The sequence below is a fragment of the Vanacampus margaritifer genome, chromosome 8, assembly GCF_051991255.1.
Source record: "Vanacampus margaritifer isolate UIUO_Vmar chromosome 8, RoL_Vmar_1.0, whole genome shotgun sequence".
In the NCBI taxonomy this organism is placed as follows: Eukaryota; Metazoa; Chordata; class Actinopteri; order Syngnathiformes; family Syngnathidae; genus Vanacampus; species Vanacampus margaritifer.
Window position 1 is genome coordinate 17,170,029 of NC_135439.1, and position 23,016 is coordinate 17,193,044.

At 38.7% G+C, this 23,016-nt stretch overlaps 2 protein-coding genes across 3 annotated transcripts in view; one reads left to right on the forward strand and one right to left on the reverse strand.

The window, feature by feature from the left end:
- Positions 1-23,016, forward strand: part of pdzrn3b (PDZ domain containing RING finger 3b) — a 104,422-nt gene that overhangs the window by 15,889 nt on the left and 65,517 nt on the right. The gene's annotated exons all lie outside the window — the stretch shown is intronic.
- Positions 5,873-23,016, reverse strand: part of LOC144056524 (uncharacterized) — a 34,151-nt gene continuing 17,007 nt past the window's right edge. Inside the window, exon 3 of the mRNA XM_077573437.1 lies at positions 5,873-5,918. Coding sequence (XP_077429563.1) covers positions 5,873-5,918 — 46 coding nt within the window. The remainder of the gene's footprint in view (positions 5,919-23,016) is intronic.

Below are 23,016 nucleotides of genomic sequence, written 5' to 3' on the forward strand. Positions count from 1 at the left end.
GTGAACAGTAAAAAATGGCCTTTAAAATTCTATTTTCTTCTGAATTTATGGAAAAAGAGCTATTAAATAATCGATTCATGGTTTTTATGAATAAATATCAGGCTTGAAAAGGAAAATCGATCTGATATTAATTCTTCAATTTTTTTTTAACCCAGCCCTACATCTAGATTGCAATGAATAAATCTAATCAATATAATGATAATTATGCATCTTGAATGTATTCTGGGGATAGGGATTAATAAGCTTCGGCCCGTCAGCCCTTTTTCTTTTTGGATGTTGTAAACTGTTACAATGACATGTCCGAAAGGAAAAATTGATGAATAAAACATAAAACAAATAACAAGCATACCATGCTTGAGCAAGGCACAAAAAGCTCACTGTTGATTTGTTTTTAATTATTTGAGGTGTAAAACCGCTGCAGAAATAAATGCAAGTTCAAGTGCTGCATTTAGTCTATTTAGCATTCCTTTAGCATATGAACTTGACATAATTTGACGCAGCACACGGCATCCTCAGCAGGACGTTCCTCCATTATTTTTGAACCTGTGGGGCTAAGCGGAACAGACAAGCAAGTTATTTCCCTAAGGAGGATCACATGTTGTTTGGTATTCGGAGGAGAGAGGCAGTTCTTTGTCGAACCCTTTATTGGATTTTAAGCCCTTTGCATGCAATGTGTTTACTCCCCTGATGGGCAACCTGAATGCGGCCTTGCTCCTCTCCGGACCCAGACAGGATGAATCCATCCCAGACTGCCTTGTCGGTAGCCACCTCACATTCCAGTGTCCCGTGGTCCAGATGAGGCAAAAACAGGGCATTCAATCAAATCACACTTTAAAGAGTGTATACTCGGCTTTTGGTGTTAGTGGCTCTATGCAGAGCTAGTTTTAAGGAGCGAGGACAAGCACATCTTTGTTTTCTAGTGGGGGAGAGGGGGATTTATAAGATGTGTAGTCGTTTCATTCTGGAGATGGTGTGAGGTGAGCTTTTGCCTCTCTGTAGCCAGAAGGCAGTTTTTTTTGTCTGTCCCGCACCGCACACACAATATCGTATTTTCCACTTACTTTAAACCGGCCGAGTCCTCAAATGCAAGCCGGCGCTTGATTTCTGTGGAGACATCCAGTCTGGGTCTACTGTAAATGTGTTTGCTCGGCCGTGACACCGCTTTGGCTGGCTCCTGCTTTTTAGGAGCTAGTGGGTTAAAAATTTATGACACCTAAAAGCCTTAAAGACAAGTGTAATTAAAGCTAATTTTACTGCCAGTCAGCCACTGGCCTTGTGCAAACGGATCTGCAAAAATCGTCTCAGGTTGCTCAGCCAGCTGCTTCTCATGTCGGCCCCTGACCCCCGAGCACAGACTGCCCACTGACTCCTAATTAACTACCCTCAATTAAACCCTAATAGGCTGATTAACAGACTGGCTGTAATGTCTGTTTCCTTCCCTTGCGGCGCTCTTCTGAAACCACCACCCTGTTCGAACGCTCTTTCTGCCTACTCTTATCTCGGACGCTATCTGGGCCAAGATGGGTTTTGCACGGAGCGGGTACAAACGTATTCCCATCCTGTAGAATTCCTGTGGGTTCAAAGGCATTTTATGATGCAGATAGCTTTGAGCTAAAGAAAAAAAGAATATATCCAGCACATTGTTGGATTTAAAGGGGCATATATGGGGATAATTTACAACATCAAGAAGGCATTGACTCATTTAACTACAGCACTTGAATTCTCATCTTATCTAATTTATGGTTGATTCAACTCAGTCCAACAAAAAAAAACATTTTCAGCTCTCTTATAAAATCAAATATGCTTGATAATCTTCTTACTACAGCAGGGTTGCATTGTTTTATATATAAAAAAAAATAAGAAAGTTAGTATGGTAATGTTCTTCATTATGGTGTTTTGTTATATGTATGCCTTATTCCACTTAAAACAAATTCATGCCAAGCACAGAAAATGAATGTGCATTGGCAATGGCCGACCTGCACAGTGGAGGACTATCTATTAAATGAAGATGTGAGCTGCCAAACCTCAGAGGTGATGTTAAAAATAAATTAAAAATATTTGAAGCATTCGATTCCTGATTCAAGGCCGAAGTTGGAGATTTCCTATAAAAATTGACTGCGCTTAACACCTCGACAGTACAGTACAGATGGGTGTATATACCCTACACAGATAACATCTCCAACACTCCAATGAGTTTAATTAAATTAAAATGAAGATACAGGCTGATAGTGAATTAAATATGTTTCCGTTCAACAGTTGGGCTTTAACCACACGCTATTTTCCACATCAGTCAAAACAGTATAAAAAAACTGTCTCCATTTTTATGAAGTTTTGCTCGGGTGTGATGATGAAGTTGCTTCATCTTTTTTCCCACAGCAGTATGCTTTAATCACTGCTTGTCCTTCATCTGTTAGTTCGACCATTTTAATTTCGGAAAGTAACTTGACTTGTATACACAGAAAATACGGGTATATATATATATATATATATATATATATATATATATATATATATATATATATATATATATATATTTATATATATATTACAACCTGTTCACTTCCTACCAAGTTAGAAAGTAAAGCTCAGTCCACTGCTGCATGATTTCTGTTGCACTTAACACCTACTGTAATTTTTTGTCTGCATTTGTAGCACACGTAAAAAAATAAAAATAAAAAACAAGTACTAGGTAGGTTATTATAGATAACAGAAACTAACTAATTAACTAAAACTAAAAATGAACATTTTCGTCAAGTAAACCAAAATGAAAATACTTAATGTTAGTTTTACATTTATAAAACTCTTTAAAACTATTATTAAAGAGGAAAAAAATCTTTATTTTCACCTTTGTCAATTAATTTAACACAGAAATCTTTGAGTTGATTTTAAATGTAATTAGTTCAGGATAGCTTCATCAGTCGTTTGAAAATTGTAGTTTATTTTATTACACAACACTTTGAGACCTTTTTTTTTCTCTTGCACTCGACAAATACTCCATATTAGCGATGGAAAAGTATTGATATGAGGTATCGGATAACTGGTCTTGTTTCAAGGTACTCATGGCTGTGGACGATGCCAGTATCGGTCTCCTGCTTGTAGCCGTGTAATACCGTATTTTCCAGATCACACTTTTTTGCATAGGTTGGCTGTTCCTGCGACTTACCCCGGCACGACTTAGACACGACTTATCACAGACAGCCACAAGAGGACACTCTAGACTTATACTATTATAAACTATATATACTTAATGCGATTTATACTCCAGTGCGACTTATGTATCTTTTTTTTCTATCAAATTATGCATTTTTGGCCTAGTGCGACTTATAGTCCGGAAAATAGTAAGCATGAATTACAAAAAAACTAAAACTAAAAAATAAAGAATGGAAAATTGCTATAAATTTGATGCAATTTGATGGAAAATGCTATATTAGGATAAATAGGTCCTTCTTTAAAATAATCTGTTATTTTTTGGGAGGGAAATGTTATGTATCTTAAGTACTAGTGGTATCAATTATTAGTGACTACTCAAGAGTTGAGTACAGTACTCGCATTGGTATCAGTCTGAAGAAAAAGTGATGTTGAACATCACTACTCCATATTAATAAAAACAAAATAAAAACTGACAAAGCAAAAAAAAAAACATTTTTTTTTAAACTGACAAACCTACTATGGAAACTAATTAAAACTAAATGTATAATAATATTAATAATAATACATAAATAAAAACTATAATGGAAAATAGAAATCTATTATATCCCTGCTGTACACTCAAAGTTTGGACATATTCCATAAGGAAAGTGAATAGGAGCAGTCTGTTGATGCATTGAACTGTTTCACTACTTCATACGTGTTGTACTGGGGCAATGGCCAACACTGCCACTAACAGATGTTGGGTTTCTTTTTGTAAGACTCCTCTAGGACTTCACAGATGTAAAGAATCACTGAACATAATTGCCCCTCCTGTACAAGACAGATGTTCAGCAATATCTGCGCTAATTGGACTACATCAACTCCTTTTTCAGTGATAAATGTGGCAAAGCTGCCACCGCTCGAATTCTTCCAAGACTCTCTGGAGGAGGTAGGGAGGTCACTTCCATTTACCCGCCAACTAGTGGAACTAGTGTCCGCTGCGCTGCCTTTTCTCATGCAAATGTTTGCAAATAGATAGAGAACGCTGTCTGTCAGGGTGGTTCTACGCCTCCGCCTTCCCGCTTTGCATTGGCCTTTCTCTTGTTCCCTCAAGAGAGATGTTCCTTTTTAAGTTTTCAGTCAAGACTTCCTCTTTCCTTTTTGACGAACTGCCTGCAGCTATCAAATGGCTCATGTTGTATCTTTTTTTTCTTCTTCCTCTCCTAGTTGGAAAACTACCGCTACAGTGTGCTCTTTCTCAATGACCCCCCCCCCCCAAAAAAAAATACACAAGTGGTCCATCCGTTTGCAAGAGCATACTTTGCCACCTTAAGAGTTTTCCTTCACATTCATGGTGGATGAGATTTCATATGGAGCGACCTTTTGGATCTGCAAGTACTGTTTAATTCAACTGTGGTGTCTCAGTCTGACCAGTAGGTGACAGCCATGTAATGACGTACATGAAGAAGAACTAATCCGACATCATTCATAGCATAGCTGAGAAAACAAGAGAGATTGGAAAACATGGAGAAAAAAGAGAAATACGAAACTGGTTGTTGACAATTACAACATGGACCAATCACGAATGTCTGGTACAGACACAGACAGCCATACCCGGCTAGTATAAAACTTTGAAGCACTGATTGAAAGCTAGATGCTAATGCTATCTATCTATATTATAATGTCAAACTTTTTTTCTATACTATTTTTCTATACTATTATGTCAAACTTTTGTTAACTGCTGTTACATGATGTGTAAGAGCAGCCCAACTAAGTAATGAAGCTTACTTTTTTGTCAATTCCAAAGTGTGGATGGATAGATGAATGGATGGATGGCTGACTGGATGGATGGATGGATGGCTTTAGTGACATCTATGAACATGTAATGCGGCAACACTTTGCCTGTTTGAGCTTTCACATCGCGAGCAATGGTGTGATATCTATGTATCTATTCTAATCTATGATGACGGTAAAGCCACTCGGTTCCCAGAATGCATTGCGTGGCGCAATATATTATAATTACTAATTTTAATTAATCATAAAAAGGTTGTCAAATATGTGTGATTGTGTTACATATACGTACTGGAATTGCATCTTAACAGGCAGCTGTCAGCTTGACATGCCTTTAAAGGTTTTAGAAAGGATTTTACTACAAATTAAGTTGTCTGATTCGCTTAAAAATCGCTTTATCAACCTGTAACAGACTTGTACTTAGTTAACAAACATACAAAAAAATTCATAAACTGTGGACGTGACGTGGCGGGAAATTTTAGATTCTAAGCCACAAGTACGTAGCTCTTCCTAGCGCTACATTTCCTGCGTAAAGACTGCGTAAAACTGCAAGAATATGTCGAAGATCCCAAAGAACCCGTCGGGCTGCATCCTCCCTTCGTCCTGTGAAAAAAGTAGGGAGGAGGGGGGGTGTTTTTACGCCCGTGCACTATTGAGAAAACCACAAACAGCCGTTGGGCTACTCGTTCGCCGCAAAATCCTTTCTAATACTGATCATAAAACAGCCACATGACATATTTTATTAACCGTTATTTATTGCATACTGTGCTTTAGGGACATTTACACAACACCAAATGTATTTAAAAAATGTTGCTTTTATTTGTTTTTGTGGAAACATACCCTTTGCTGCGTTCTTACATCAGTGCATCTTGTACCTGAGGCAGAAACGTTTGAGCCCTCTAATTGCTTTCGATTCTGTCATCCGATAGTTCTTTAGCAGAGAAAATAACTGTCAGGTTAAGGGGATGCTCGGGACCACCAACTGAGCGTGCAGAGACCTGCGCCAACATCAACGTCAAGGTGTCAAGATAGATATCTTCATCGCTTGCTCATATGCTGAATGTACACAATACTGTATGTAGCATTTAGTAGTACAAATACACGGCCTGACGTGCTGAGGCAGCCATTTGTCTCCATCTTGGAGTAAGATGCAAGCAAATATTTCCCCATTTTCCCTCCATATTGCAAAGGCCAAATGGTTGATTGATACGTGCAGGTGGTAAAGTATCCTTCTGAGGAAGAGTTCCCAGCTCAGTTGAAACTGAATATTTTTCTCTCATTGCCGTCTTATGAAAACAGTAGCCTCAAAGCACAAAGCTGAAGCAGGCCATGAAAAGAACAAGAAATGTAATATAACATCTAATGTCTCTAACGTCATGCCTATTCTGGCTGGACAATAGGCTCTTTAGTGCTGCGCCATCCGCCCAGCAGCCTTGGGCAGACTGTTAAACTCCAGAAAATTAAACCTTTTGTCACTGTAGTTTTCACACACCCTCTTCTATGTCAGTGGGGCGATGGAAAATTATCAAGGGAGGCAGCAAGGCAGCCTTTATTTGGCTATTTTTCCAAGTGATAAGTCTTCCTTTTTTACACGTTAACTGACTTTCCTAATCACAAGGTCACCAACAATGGCATGAACTTTCAACATGACCTACAGGAGATTTTAAACAGATATCTGCTTCCCTTTTGATTTCATATTGTATGGCATCATCCAGCATTATCCTACCAGGAGACACTTTTTGCTGATAAGAGCATGCAAAACATGGAAAATATGAAAGCACGTAAGCTCAGGAATCCATCTAAAGCAGTACCGATGTTCAAAGTAGATGAAGCCACAACCAACTTTAATATTCCATTGGATATTTGACACCATTATTGAATTTCAATTACAGAAGCTCTGATTTATTTTCTAATGGCATAAGTGCAAATATGAATGTAATTATCCATATACTCTGTGTTCTTTTCTGGAAAGGGAGTCAGTCAGCGCAACAACAAGGCTGTGTTTCTTTGCACTCCAGAACTTTTATATCAGGCCAACAGCTGCTACCTCTCAGCTAAGGCATGCTGACTTTCACACACTTGATCTAACCCATGGTCCTTTATTTTGGGGATTACGGCTTTGAAAATAAAGAAATACACCCCTCTATTTTATCTCTGTAATACATAAACACCATGTTATATGTCTGTTGTCCCTTTTTGTGTCATTTGTTGGTGATTTTGGTACTTTGGTACAGCTGCCTTACGAATCAACACTGTTTTTTTTGTGTGTGTGTTTTTCCATTGACTGGCATTCCTTGAACTGAAGCAAGCGAGCGAGCAGATCAAAACAAAGCCTTTATGCGATTTAACTGATTGTGGGTTTGGTTCTGTTCGAGTAGCGCGACTGCTCCTCCGTCAACGACCTCCTTAAAGAACAAATTCGGGACAGGCGCCCAGTACAAACTCAAACATCTGTCATACCATCTACGAGCTGGTTTTGGTTAGGCCTGTCAACGTTTGGTGCCCTGTTTTCTTTCTTTTTGTTGGCATGCTATGATATGCCTGCATGTCTTAGCAGCTCACATATTCGTTGGTTGCAATAATGTTTTCACCACATTTTTATACTCGCTTTGAAAACAGGAACCCTACCTGGCATTTCTTTGCATGTAGAGGTTAAGCAAAATGAAAGCCTCTCTGTCTCATCTGGACCCCCTCCCAGTTCTTTACCTCCAAGAGGCTGGCTTGCTTCTGCACACAAACCACAAATGTAGCACATAATCCCAAAACACCGTCCTGCTCTCAGAAACGAAAAAGCATTTCACATCCTACATGCCAAATCTCCACTTCCAGAAGTCACACAGTTCACACAATAGGAAATGGACTTGAGTTCGTTTTTCAGTTAGGTCACAATGAGAAGTTGTTCCAGACTAGTAATATTTGTCACTCGGCAGGCAGAGTCCAGTGATTATTTTGGTGTTGAGGTCCAAATAAACCCAGCGTGGGGCACAACCTTCCTAATTTGAACCAAATGCACTGGACATTGCAACCTTTATGCTGAACCCTAAAGAGCACACATGCTGAATTGAATGTGTTTTTACACTCTTCCACAAAGTTACATCAGTAAGAAACAGCCCTTGTTCATCATCCGAGGAGTTCATTTATCCATCCTCATTTGTCAAGGATTCAGGAGACAATGTCTTAGAGAAATAAACAAAAACTTCTGGCAGTGGCAGGCTGGCAGCATCCTCTTTTTCTCTCGCTGTCCATTTCAACTTAGTGGCAGCGATAGCTGAATCTGTAATGACTTGGTTCTGAGAGAGCTGAATTGAAATTCCCAAACCCAATGCAGATATCTGTCTTTTTATCAAGCTATGTATCTTGAATGTAAAGTGAATTTGCCCATAGAAAGTAAGATTATATCAAAACACAAAATGTTTTTTCTGTTGATTCCTTTTTTTTCTCCTCACATTTAAAGATGGCAAACATCAGTGACTATGTTTACATGCTGTCAATATTTGGGCTAAGGTCAAAATTCTGGTTTCTGAAATATTCTGACAGAATTACTCCCATTTACATATCCCGATTTAAACCGCTATGCATGGACGGCATTATGCAAATAAATGTCATTTCCGCTTCACACTTTCTATGGTCAATAACTAGGGATGGGCACCGCAGACGGTACTTTTTTTGGTATGGACCGATTTGGGTCTGCACCTCCGAACACCGATTCACGTCTTTCTAAATTGTGATTGTGCGGGAGTAGAACAGTTGACGATTTTCCAAGGCGCACTTGAACGCAACCTGTACGTACACCTAATTACTGACGTCGCCCACTCGCGCACGATCACACGCCAAGAATAAATTTCCAGGTTTGCTAACGAGCGAGATTTTTGCGGCTCCAAGCCACGCAAATACAGTTGATGAAGTATGAAAGCCTCTGCGCCAAGTGCAGGCTGGTAATGCCCGGTCCCCTGCAATGAGTGCACGGCTGAGACCAAGAGGGAGATGTTGGCGGCGTCCTCCCTCGCTACACCCCGTGCACGTCGCCTGCATTAAAACTAAGAGGTACGTCTTCCCCCACCAAATCTTTTTTTTTTTGCTACAAAGTCCAACATGGGTTTGAACTTCGAACTCAGCACGCGGCAGGCTTTACGTTCTTGAAAAAACAACTGGACAAAAAATGGAGATAACATCAATTATTCATTTATATACTTACTGTTTAACTTTGTTGCTTGTGTTGTTCAATGCACAGACCTTTGCTTCACACTTAGTTTTTTTTGTAATATTAATTTATGTGTATTTATTATACTCGAGTAATTGTAAAATGTTATACTTTTATTTTTACTATTCCTATCTGGCTCACTTGCTTTGCTATTTGTCAAGTTGTATTGATTGAAAAGTAATTGTTACATTGATTTTTAAAAATATTTTACTGTTAAATAAACAATGATGCACATTTATTATTACCATCCACATAAATAAATAGATACAATTTAAAAAAAAGTGTGAGAGAGAGTACAAAAGAACTGAAAATTGGTACCGGCATTGATTCCCAGATACCGAGAATTGGAACAGTACCGGTTCAAACATGAAAGGTACCCATCCCTATCAATAACAGACATTATGTTCATGTCACTCACCACCACAATAATAAACAATGGATTCTTGCTCGCTGGTTGTTTTTTTCCCTTGCTCCTGCTGTGCTGCGTCATCATGTTTATTGATTCCCATTGTGTTCGTAAGTTGAGGACTACCTGTAACGTGAAAAAGCTGTGGAAAAATCAATGTATTCAAGTTAGGCTTGCTTAACGAGTGGCAAAGATGGCCGCCGCACATAAAGTAGTTCCTGTACTCCGATTGTGTTTATATGACTAGATATTGGGGTTTGAAAATGGGCAACCCAGTGCTCTTGTACGTGTTGATATTTCCATTCATGTATACCTTGAATTTGAATTTGTGTAAGGAAAATGAATCATCAAGTGTTAACTCAGCAGCTTCAAAGCCAAATGACTACATCAAGTGAGCTTCAACTACTGGATCTTTACTGTGTTCCTACCAGTGAACACTTTACACAGCCCTCTGAATGAGGTCAATATTTACTGTATGTACATTACGGACATGCCAAGCGGTCTCTTTCATCTATGACCTTTGTCTGACTTGACTCTCACAGCAGTCCAGACTATCAGGTTAAGGTGGGGGTTGCCCACCACTTCAGACCGGGTGTTAGCTATGGAATTGAGCTCCGTGTCTTGCATCGGGGTCAGTGAGTCTTTGGCATGGTGCTTCCGTCTGTCTGACCGAGACATTCTGCATTACCCTGACACCTCACAGTGACAGCATTTAAATTCCTCTGTAAGTGCAACACCAAACAAGGAATGAAAAACAAGCATGTGATGGAGGATGTGATATTCAATTAACAAAGCATATATCCTTTGTAGTGTGTTTTTTCTTTCTTTTTTTGAGGGGAATGACCGTGAAGTTTCCAAATCAATGAGTCAATGGAATTGTATTTTCCTTGCACGCGTCGTCTAAATGTGGCGTGTCTCTGCAGTTTAAGTTCTTTTTGTGCTTCTTAAAATGAAACAATCCATTTATGCAACCATGAAGTGTCGTAAAGAAGCTGGCTAAGACTTGGGCCTGTCAGAAAAATAAATTCACCTCTGTGCACACTACTGTCAATGGCTATTAAACTGCCACCACTGGCACCAATATGCTCACTTAAAATTCTCAAAGCAAGCTGAGATTTGAGTATTTCGTTAGAGTCACAGTAGAAGAATGGATTAACTTAACTCTTCTTCTTTTTTTTAAAGCTTTTTCAACATATTACTTCTTTTTTTTGCGGCAGAAAAAAACACACACAATCAGCATCATTCATAAATGGCTGCTGTGGTTATATGTCTTCATTCAGTTCCAGCCACACTTGGCTATGTTTGGCCACCCATGAATTATGGTGTGCCATGCAGAAAGTCAGGGGGGGCAGACTAAAGACTCCACTGTCGTTGACGCGGGACGCTTGACAGAACTCTGCCGCTTTGCTTTTCCCGGGAAGATTGCTGAAATTACTAGTAGTCGCTCTCGATGTTGAAAGCATGACACACTCTCATTTCTCACTGTCTCTCTTCTCCTCATCTTGATCCCACATGTATTCACTTTTGCTCTCCAAGTCCTGATTAATCAAGTATGACTCTACAAGGAAAAAATGTAGCTTTGTGGTTTTGATGCTTCATTGCTTGCCTCTATGACCAAATATGGAATGTTTGGAGGTAAATATTGAGGCTGGACTTTTGGAGATGTCAACACTTACTAGGCTATACTAAACCTTCACTCAGACATGACATGAAATTTAAAGAGTACAATATATTTTATTTGATGGTGAAATGGAGCATGTGTTTGTGAGTAATAAAGGAACGCCACTTGAGTGGATATAATTTACTTCACAAAGAAGGATTAAGGAAGTCTAGAATCACCTAGTCGTGTCTCCCGGATCCTCCCAAGGAACCATCACGCACAGGCTTTCACAGCTGACTGAGTTGTTTGTCCAGCTCCTATTCAGAAAGCAAAAGTCAACACGACGAGTGAAATGACCCTCCCCTCATCACGAGAACAGGGGTCATTCAGTTGGAACCTGAGGAGGAACTCACTCCCATAAACGCTGGATTAATTTTAGTCACATCTCTCATCTATCAAATGGATCTCATCTTTGCAACGTTGATATGAAAATGTTATTTTTAATTTGCAAACAAGCTCATTTTAAAAGAAGGATGAGGTGAGGGATATGTCAACAGTTAGTGATCATGTGCAGACATAACCTTTAAGCAGTACATTGAATTTCATTACACCAATCTACTGGTCAGATCAGCAAATCCTGGTCAAGTTTGCATTTTCACCATGGGGTGTAAAGTGCAGGACAGCAAGAGCTACTTCACTTACGTAAACCAAACAATGTAAAAGTAATTTACCACTTAATTAAACACAGAAAATAAACAGTACAGTGTGCTGACATTAACAGTAAACAAGAAATACAGCTTTATAACCACCTTCCATCGTAATCCATAGTATTGATTTAAGTGTCGCTTTTTGTTTTCTTGCCATTCCAGTCTTACATTCCATTGTCAACACAGTAAGAATTCTCATCCAATCACTTAGCAGCAGTGTATTTACCTTCAACCTCCACATGGAGCCCAAAGCATACCACTGGGACCTGCTGTTACAGAAGCGGCACTTGGGGCCGCCGTTCGGATCGGTTATTTTCTAACTCTGCCTGATTTATATTATATTATATTATATTATATTATATTATATTATATTATATTATATTATATTATATTATATTATATTATATTATATTATACACTGTAATTAAATTGACTGACAACCAGACCAGGGTGTAGGCTCCATCTTAACTGTGGCCCTAATAACAAGCTTGATAGAAAATGGATGGATATACAGTATGTTAATATACAGTATAGCATGTTTCATTACATAATTAACTTAATTAATTAACTCAATATTTATTGCTCAGTTTGCTGCTCAGAGCCCTTCCATGACTTTGTTAAAATACTCACGATTCACGATATTGGTTGTGTATCTGAAAGTATAACATTTCCGATGGGATTTGCCAAATAAGCAAGTAGTAAGTTTGGCAGAGTACAAAAAAACCCATTGTATTGAGGTAGGGAAAAAAGCTTTTTATCTTGTAAAACAAAATGGGAACAGGAAACCATTACTTTTGGAAAACAGAAAGAGAGCCGCAGAACGGTATTTGCATAAGAATAGAGACTAAAGGGAGATTAAGGATAATTGTTTATGGTTAAATAATTATCTTCATAAACCTGTACTGGCTCCTTCAGTAAAGCTCGTATCTCACAGAGGGGCAAACCTTAACTGATCGTGGGTTTGGTTGGCAAACGTTTGCAAGGGTAGCGGTTATTGATTTTTCGTCATCGTTCAATCAAGGTCGCAAAGACCAAATATTGACCAACAGTTTTAATTTTAATGCAGTTTTTCTTGACGCAAGGACATTTTGAACATTGCTCGCTACCTTCGCCAACACTCCCAAACATTCACTTCCTCAGTGGGATACGGGCTTCAAGTGTAACTGTGGTACTCAGAAGGAGAAATATCTACAATATCAAGAAAAAATGCATCCAAAAACTGCATGGTTATTGTCATACTAGTTGTACATTATTAAAGCAAGCTTATAATCATGTAGAGACAGAATGAGCGAGTCAAGGGCTGGAACTTAACTGTTTTAGTTGCACAAAGATCATCATTTTGTCATATGCAGGAAAATTAAAATGAAAGTTACAGAGGCCAGGGACCTGGAGCGATCCTATTGGTCAATTGGCTCGCTAGGTCGCGCTCAGCTTCCGGGATGCAGCTTGCAGAGGTTCGTGTGTGGAAATGCAAATCATGTCAGGAACGTTTGCTTGCCGCTACAATAGCTCCTGGAACGTATTTGTCAGTACGCCATGACAGATAGTGTTTGCAACCATACTTGTCGGATGTGATCGGGCTCCCAGATCGTATTGGGCTCACCTACCGATGATGTCACGCTACAGGATTGACTGGAAAATATCCCGTTGAGGTCGAAACATTGGAAAGTAAATATTAAAGATGTCATCATGTGATTTTTTATCGCCATTCTTTAATATTAATTTACTTATTTATTTGTATTTTATCTAATTTATTATTTGTTCCATCTATTTTATTATTCAATCAATGTCAAAGTTTCCTGCTTTTATATTCTTAGGTTTATTTAAATTATATATTTAATATTTTCTTTCTAATGTTTTGACGCCAACGGGATAATTTCCAGCCAATCCTGTAGCGTGATGTCATCGGTAGGCGACTGATATGATCTGGCAACCCAATCACATTTGGTACTGACAACGTCACCACGTTGAAAGCCTTCTTGGCTTAGCAGTCTCCGCCTTTTTTGATGAGTCCGAGTCATTCTTGCAACTCTCCACAGTCAATACTGACGGAAGTTCCATCAATCCGTCACTGACGATGCATGTTTGCTGACAGATAAGACGCGGCAGACGAGGCGCTGTACGCGCATGTAAATAATTCCCGGCTGGATGCAAATCGGAAGCTGTCAGTCAGGTCAGGTTATATCTTTCCTGTTTAAATAATAATAAACAAATGGTGGCATCTAGATGACTGATTTACATCCATCAACCTGTTGACGTCACTTCTGCCCCAAAATGGCGACGAGCATTTAAATTCACCAGCGAAAGTATTTTGACAATTAGAAGATGAAATACAAAAATGGGAACACCAGATATTTATCAAACTTTACAATATTGTTTCCCCATCAATACCTCAAAATGGGACACATTATTTTGTTTCATTAAAGCTTTACCAAAGACGCGATAAAAGAGAATCACATTATAAAATTGGGGCTGTTATTTAGCTGCTGAGTGGCCACATCAGCTTCCATGCTCTTCTCCAGCAAGCTGTCATTCCTCAGATCACATTGACCCTGTGATGACATGGCCCACATTAGTCCATGCCAATAGCATGCAATATGCTTTTTGTGCAGGGAACAAGCGTGCCATTCCACACATACCTGAGTGGAATCTATGTTCTTTTAGCATGACCTTCAACTTATCTCTCCATCAGAGCTTGTCTGCTGGGGAGAGAACAAAGTGGAGGAGTAAGAAGGTGGTAGAAAATTCCAGTTCTTGAGTCCAATGTCACGATGGCAACACTCTGTCATGGAAACTTTGATCATATTCTGGGGTTCCATATTTAACTAGACAAAGTGCAATTTCTAGAGAAATTGTGTGGGAATGCTGAAAGAGTTGAATGCTAAGATTTGAATGTATGCAAAGTGCTTATTATGTGAAAATTACAAATTGTTAATTGTGGTTGAATGATAAATTAATAAAAAGAAAACTTGAACTGCAAACTGTCTAAAATGGGATTTGAACCATTTCCTCCTGTTTAACGGTCAAACATTTCAAAGTCTGTCCCATTGAAAATGAATGGGGAAAAGTTGATATTTAACATTAAATTGTGTGGATGCTGTAAGTATTGTGGAATCAGACAATATATTCCCAGGAAGGCGTGAATTTTTTAAGTAAATTGGAATTTGAACAGTGTAAATCCGATGTATTATGTGGGAGTGTTTGCACGGCAAAAAGTGTGGAGAATAAAAAGTACCTAAAATAATAGTGGGAATTCTGTCAGCATTCCCACAATGAATTGTGTGTAAGATCTGTGTGGGTGTTTCCCTGGCAAGTCCTTCCACCCTAGTCTAAATAGGCAGCTGGTTTACACACGCACACATACCCACTTGCCTCAACATACACACGGCCAATGACTGGTCTTGATTGCCGGTTAGTGACGAAAACTCAGTTTTATTTTGTCCCTCAGTTTTTATGTTAATGCTTCATATGTGTGGTTTGGATCCGTGTGTGGTCATGAATCGCTAACTGACAGCCAGCTTGAGCTGGTTTTGGAGTGGGAAAGTCTGCACTGTAGGTACTGTAACTATGGATACTCGAGACTATTAAATAAGATTAAGTAAGCCTGCGCAGCAACCCAGACTGCTAGATAAACCTATGACGACGTGTATGACATCACAGTTATATTAAAGTTGCAAGGATGATTGATGATGATGATAGGGGGTACATCAAGAGCAAAATGCGGTGGTTTTAGTGGCCCTGTAAATGCAGAATCACATCAGACTGGAGCAGAAACTTGGCTACTGTCATTTTTAGGTTTGCACTTTGGTATTTTTCAAATGTCAAGTTGACTCAAAGAAATGATTCCATCTTTTTAGAATTCTAAATTGTATTTGTCCAATAGACAAGCCACAGATGTGTTACTGTCCCAGCAATTTGGATGTGGGTGGAGGTGGTGAGGCCAGCTACTGGCTTTGAATTTGAGGTTTAATCTCAAGTGTGATGTGATGACTGGCTCTTGTGTGCTGCTGCACATTCACTGCATAAACTGTGTGCCTGACCAGATATAATGATAGGCGGAAATAAAAAAAAATTAAAATTTTTGCGACGATTTATACTAGTGCAGGAGTAGCCAACATGGAGTCGTCCACAGATGATTTTCCCATGGTCTGACATGTATGCGGGCCTCTGTATTGGACTGTCAGATTGGCTATGGATGTAAGGCATGTATTATTGACAACTGCCAATTTTCACTGCCAAAATGAACAGAACTAGAAATACTGCAAGTCAGTGTTGAATTAGAAATGATGGCATACAGTATGTAAACTGAAAAGTGAAAATGAGTGCAGCCAAATTTGTAGTGGCAGGTGCTGAGTTTCACAAATGGGCCTTCAGTGGGGACTCTAATCCATGTGACCTAATCCATCTCTTTATTACAACATCATGTCACAAAATAATGTACAAAAAAACATATAACTGTGTGTCATTAAAGAATAGACAGAGGTATTTTATGAGGCGGCATGGCTCTGTGGTAAGGTGATTGTCTGCCATCCTTAAGATTTTGGGTTTTTGCTCCCAATTGACCTGGCAACGCCTTGTGTGCCAGCAGTCGGCCATCAGTGTGCGAATGAGTGAATGTGAGGCACCATATGGTGTAGTTAAAACCCCTTTAGACCCATAGATGATCGCAGTGGACATGACATGTTTGCATGTATAAACCAATAAAACGCATAATTTGGATGATGTCAACACTTCTGGGTCATGATTGGATCCTAGCTAACCAATCACAATCGCAAGTTGATTTGCATGATGTTCATGTTAAAAATATTACATATAAACTTGGTAAGTTTACAACACATTACAGCCATACTATCCTGGCGTCCTCTATAACAAATAAAAACATGAGACAACCCCAGAAATTTGTTTCCATGTTGTTCTTTTGTGGGAAAAGAGTCAAAATCAGCACAAATAATAATAATTTTGCCCAGCAGAAAAAAATGTGGGTCTGAAGGGTTAAAGCGCTATATAAAAAGCAGTCCATTTACCATTTATGTATTTCAGGATGAGTACAATTACCTTTATCTTTAAATACATCACCTCCAAACAGCACCAAAATTCTACACTTCACACTCAATATGTATCAATATAATAAAATGCATTCCAATCACGAGAGTTTCTGATGCAGACTTTTTTTTTTTATCATACCAAGTTCGACCAATCAGAAGGCTAAATTATTTAGCTGAGACAACCAGAAAATGATGACGTCACTCTGAGCCTTTGTGGTGCAGGGTGGTAAATCTCAAATCTGACACATTCAAATAAAATGCAGCTGTTTCAACTGATTCTGTATGTTCAACGCCAGCACTTGAGTTTCTTAAGGCGGTGGGCAGATTACATTTCCATGACATCACAAAGACGCTGAAATCTGACTGGACAAAAAAAATCACAAATGAAGACAAAAGACTGTTAGAAAGAAATTATTACCATTTAATGTGAGAAGTAAACGTAGGCCTGTGCTTCTGATTATGTTTGGGTCTTTAAAGCCGACTGCATGCCAATGTCATGTGTATGTTCACACTGAAATGGTATTGGTGTTATCCAAATCACAGATGAGAAAAGTCTTTGCGTTGGCATTATTTAGTCACAAACCAGACAATTGGCACATTCCGTTACTATAGTGCAAACTTCAGGGATTATTGGCGGTATTACATCATGATTCATGTATGCCTCAGATATTTTGTTAAGTTAATTTAAAAAAAACTTTTCTTTCAAGCCATAGATAACATTTTACGCAACACAATATATTAGAGGCCATAGAACTAATCATATTACTGTAGTATGAACATTGTTTTTATCTCTTCACTTGGTGTCATACTTCCAGCAATTCTGTTGTCACGTTCCTATTTTATGTCAATGGGACTTAGTTATAGCATTTCTGCCTCTTTTGGAAAAAGCACAATATGCTGAGCACATCATGAGCTGGCTCTGTGGATGTGTTCAAGTATCTGAGTAAATCCTTTGCACATAACCCCTATAGTCCTAAAGCCTCATTGTTAAACACCACCGGGTTAATTCTCCAAAGTGTGTGCTTGAATACAGCTGAGCTCTCATCAGTCAAATCCTTAACGTCATTCAAATTACCAACACATGGTGTCTATTTTGCTTCGGGTGTGGTGCAGAGTTGGACGAATATAAGGTGCTGGCATGCAATCAATATTTATATTTGTGTTTTATTGCTTAAACTGTTCAAGCTTGTCATTCACTGTTGTGCTGCCAGTGTTATAAATTAGCCTGAAGGGTAATTGATTACCTCAGAAAATTTGCGGTTTTGAAAGTCATTTTGCAAGATCTGCCTCAGTGCAAACCACAATTAACTTTATGCTGAGATGTGCTGCACTACAATGTTCCAAACTTGAAGGCATATGTTTTTTTGTTCATTTTCTTAAATAGTCTATGCAATATACAATCATTGTTCAAAGAATACATGTCCTGCTTAAATGACGGAGATTTTATTGAATCTACACAGTAAATTCTGTAGAATAAATCTGACCCTATTTAGAGTGGGACCAAAAAGACTTAGTTTTAGAGTAATATTTACACTTGGACGAGAGTAAAAAAGTCACTCAATGGTTGAGGAACGAACTCGGCACCTTTAACTTGGGGGGCAGCCAATCTACTCCCTGCGCCACGCAGCTCCTGTGGTGTGTTGGTATATCGCTCGTGTCAGCTGGAATCTTCCTAACTACAAGAGAGCAAGAATTATGTTTTTGGTCTCTTGGATATAAGGAAACAGTAGGAGGGGCTTAGCTCAGGTGGTAGTCTGACAGTCTTCCAAGCTGAAGTTTGTGAGTTTGTTCTTCAACCATTGAGTGCCTTTTTTTTTCAATTAATTTTGAACTCTCTTACAAGGGTTAAATATTACTCTAAAACGGAGTCTATTTGGTGCCACTCTAAATAGAGTCAAATTTACTCTACAGAATTTACTGTGTAGCCAATTAGCCAACTGTTTTTTTTTTTCCAAATGACTCAAAATACTTTATTCAATTTAAAATTTTGTCATATTGCTGCCATTCCATACTCATTTTGAAAAAGGAAAAGAGAAAAAGAAATGAAAAAGATTTTCCCACCCTCCTTTTATATGACCTTAACAACTTTCCCATCCTTTAAATTTCAAGTCCTTAAATAGTTTCTGCTAGGATGTAGGAATCGCCTCCCAGAGTTGTCGTCCACCCTCACAAATCTTCCTTCTGAGAATGCTCCACAGGTTCTCAAAATAGTTGAGGTTAGGAGATGATGGTGACCACACCAGTAATCTTCAATGGTATCTTTTGCATTGTGCAATGGCGCGTTGTCTTGCATGGTAATTATTTTGCTGCGGAAAGGCCAGATTTTCTATTTTATGTCATAACAGGAAATGGACACACCACCTATGGAATTTGAAGAGGTCATTTTGACACCCTCAGACACCCTAAAGTCTTGCTTGAAGTTAGAGCCCTTTTAGGGCATGGTGGTCATCCACCAGCCATGTAAACTTCCATCTTTGTGGACAAGATAAAGTCCAATAGCATTCGGTATTTAAAAAAAAAAAAAAATGTTCTTTTAATGATGCTCGCCTGGAAAACTTATTACACTCATCTGAGATGTACTACCCGTCATATTAATAGAGAAACAACATATGCAAAAACTTCTCCAGAAAAAAACTCAAATGTGTATTGAATATTGATCCAAAATGCCCAAATATTTTGAGGAAAATGTCATTTTGAGCTCTCAGGTTAGAGCTATAATCTAACATGTCGTGACATACCTCAGCTCTTGAGTTGAAAGCTCAGCATGGACACTTCACATTGCTATGTAAAGCACACTGCACAATGCTCAGTGGTGGTGGAACTCCTTTAAACCACACAACTCTTAAACCACTGCTCAACTGCTCTCCCAATCACCAGCTCTTAATTTCAGTCGTGATTTAGGTCTGGAAAAAAAATTCTCCTGTCCCCCCCCCCTTCCTCCGGACAATCATAAATCTCCTTTAAGCCGGCACAGTCAGAGAACAGGCAGCTTTCTGAGCTCTGTTCACTGTGGCTTTGTGTGTGTGTTTTTTTTTCTTCATAGAAACGAGTTATTCTCAGTTCATTAGTGGACCACATCCAGCCTCTGTGTCCGCACGTTGTCCATCGTCTGGAACTGGTACATCGTCTCTTGAAAAAGGAAACAAACTAAGAGTGAAGCATACTGTTGGCAGCATCACATTTTTGAATTATGAATATTTCCAAACACCCGTCCTTTGGTTTATCTAAACGTTATTTGGGGTGAATCAAAGGTGCATTAAATGGTGAAAGGTATGTCCTGAGTGTTAAGTCATTTTTAAAAACAGTTTGAAAGTGATTAGTTAAATCTGAATACAGCCACGTCCCCATTTATGATAGGGTGTGTACACTTGTGCAACTACATTATCCTTGTTGTTTTATTTGGTATTTTACGGAATTTAATTTAAAATATTATGACGTAATTGACTGCAAAAGCTATTGCAAGATTGCACTGATTGCGATATAAATGCACTTTTTTCTTTTGCTTTCTTTCCTTTTTCTTTTGTATTTGACGTCTGATTCTTGTCCAAACCCTGATGGACCACTTTATCATTTTTCACCTTTTCACAAGACGTCACTCTTATTCTCTGCATTGTGCTCCATCACAATTAGTCTTGAAAGTTATAACAGAGCACTTGATCTGTGTCTGGGTGTGTTTTTGTCCTCTGATTGTGATATCGCAGCTGGTTCATATCTCTCTTGGCATCAATATAGCTGGAATAGAAAAAGGAGCTTGGTATCAGTGTTTTGATTGGCAGGAGTATAATGGATTTTTTTCTTCATCTTTGTGCAAAAACAGCACGTGTCAAGCAGTCATTGTTGGAGGGCAGGGTGAAACAAATAGTGCTGATGAGCACACAACTATGGAACCTCATCTCTAGCCACGTTCCTGTCATGCGAATGCAATGTACTGATAACTGCATATACTACTGCTGAGTGTTAATAAAATCAAAGCAGCGGGGTGAAGACTCGTAAACAGTCTTTATTAATAACACAAGCCTTTAGAAGTCCCATTTTCGCATTGAGAAACAAGTAGTTTGTCTCCATAACACTGCTATGCTGTTCACTCCATACTTGCTGCTGACATATAAACCCTCTCTTCCAATGCCCAACTCTGTTTATTCTGCATTAGGTCATTTGTGTCCGTAAAGGTTTGGAGGCCTGCTTTTAGCAGCCAGCCGAAAGTGTAAGAGAGCTCTGTGTAAATGGCAGCGGTATTTTGTGTCCCGTACATTGGGAGACATGTTGTTTGGTTACTCTTGAAGGTACACATTCATCCAGTGAGGCCCAGTGTTAGCCAGCAGCTTGCCGAGCATACAACAGAGCGTCTGTTGTGTAGACAGGACTTAAGCTGTGTCAGCTTCTTTGAGGAAAAGTGTGCAAAAAAAATGCTCTGGTCATTAATTTGATTTCTGCATGCAAGTATCAGTCCTCACAAAGTCTAGATTGTTGTAACAATGAAAGACCAATTCTCAATTTCAGGTATGAGTGTCCAGACTAGCCTGATGTTAACGTTGTAACTATTAGACCTCTCCCTACATCCTGTCATCAATTTTCTAAACGGACCCCTTTAGCAATCTGAACTAATCTCATTCAGAGACATAAAAGCTCTGAATTCTCCAAAGTCTTGCCAATTTGTGATGAAAATACATCAGGCATCCTCAAAACACACACTTCATTTTTTACAGAGTACACAGAGAGTCGATTTGTTCTTAAGGGAGTGTTCAAATGAATCTCTCATCTTGTTAGATCTATTTTCCAGAGAGGTTTTGATTTATTCTAATCTATAATGCTTTGCTCATCCAATTCCCATAAATAACAAATCACAATCACTTGCAGAAACAATTCCCAGAACAACCCAGCTTGTGAACACCACCCAAATCACCATTAAAATAATGGAACCTCTTGCAAAGAAGCTCTGTGAAAACAGTCTAATCCACATGAAGAGAATGATTTATTACAAAGCAGCACAAGCCTCTATGCCAGTCCGCTATATCTTAATATGGTCGTTTTGTTGCTAAAATGACTGAACTGTGAGGCAAGGAAGTCAAAGCAGGAGGTGCGCTTGTTGCAAGTTAGATGAAAATAAACAGCGGAGGAAAAGAAAACAAGCCCTGCTTGCTACTTTCCATTTAAAGCCAAAGAAAGATGTGAACACAGGAGAAATAGCTCCAAGTTTGAAGTCTGACATTCTTGAGAAATCCCACATTGCAAACATATTTCAAGAATGTCACTCAACCAACATACATGCATATATACGTGTACTTGTTACTAGCCCTGAGGCTCAAACAAATGTATGGGCCAAATCCATGAAAAAGGGGGAATAGTGGAAACGTAAAGGAATGTCTTACCAATTTTTCCGTTTGTCTTTGTAAAGGCAAGATTTATACACAGCTTTTTAATAGATGTGACTATGTATGTACTTTAAACAATTTTAAATCATGTTTCTTTCTATTAATTATCCTAGAAAACCTCTTTACTCTAAATGTTTTTAAAGTTTGCTGTCTAATGTTTTGACATTGTCAATGTACGTTCTTTAAGGAAATTTTGTAAGTGACTTTTGTTTTCTCTGCTTTGCTTCTGAATGTTGTGTTTGGTGATGCTTATAGCTTATATTTCTTGCGTAAAGCACATTGTTGCCTTGTGTATGAAATGCGCTATATAAATAAACTTGCATTGCCTTACTGTATGTATGTGTTAAGGCATCAGTTTTGTTGAACAATTATTAAGACACATACGAGGCATAATAATCGAGTTTTCGGATAAAATACAGTCTTTTGCGTGCTTAAAGAACAATTATAAATACACAAGCAAAAATAACATATTACACTTCATAATGAACAACCTATTGGTTGTTGGCCATGAGAGGAAGTGACATCAGAAAGAGTAGGCCATTTGCAAAAAAAAAAGAAAAAAAGATCAATATAAGCTGCAACTTTGTCAGGTTGTCACTATCAAAATATGTAGTTATTTTTGCCTCTTAAACTGCCTTTGAAATGAAGTTCCATGTATCCTGCCAGCCTATATGGGACACTCGCTTAGCGGCTAGCCATTAGCCACTAACACTTGGAACAGGTGCCCCATTCGACTTTAAACAATGTCCACATAAATAATGTTTT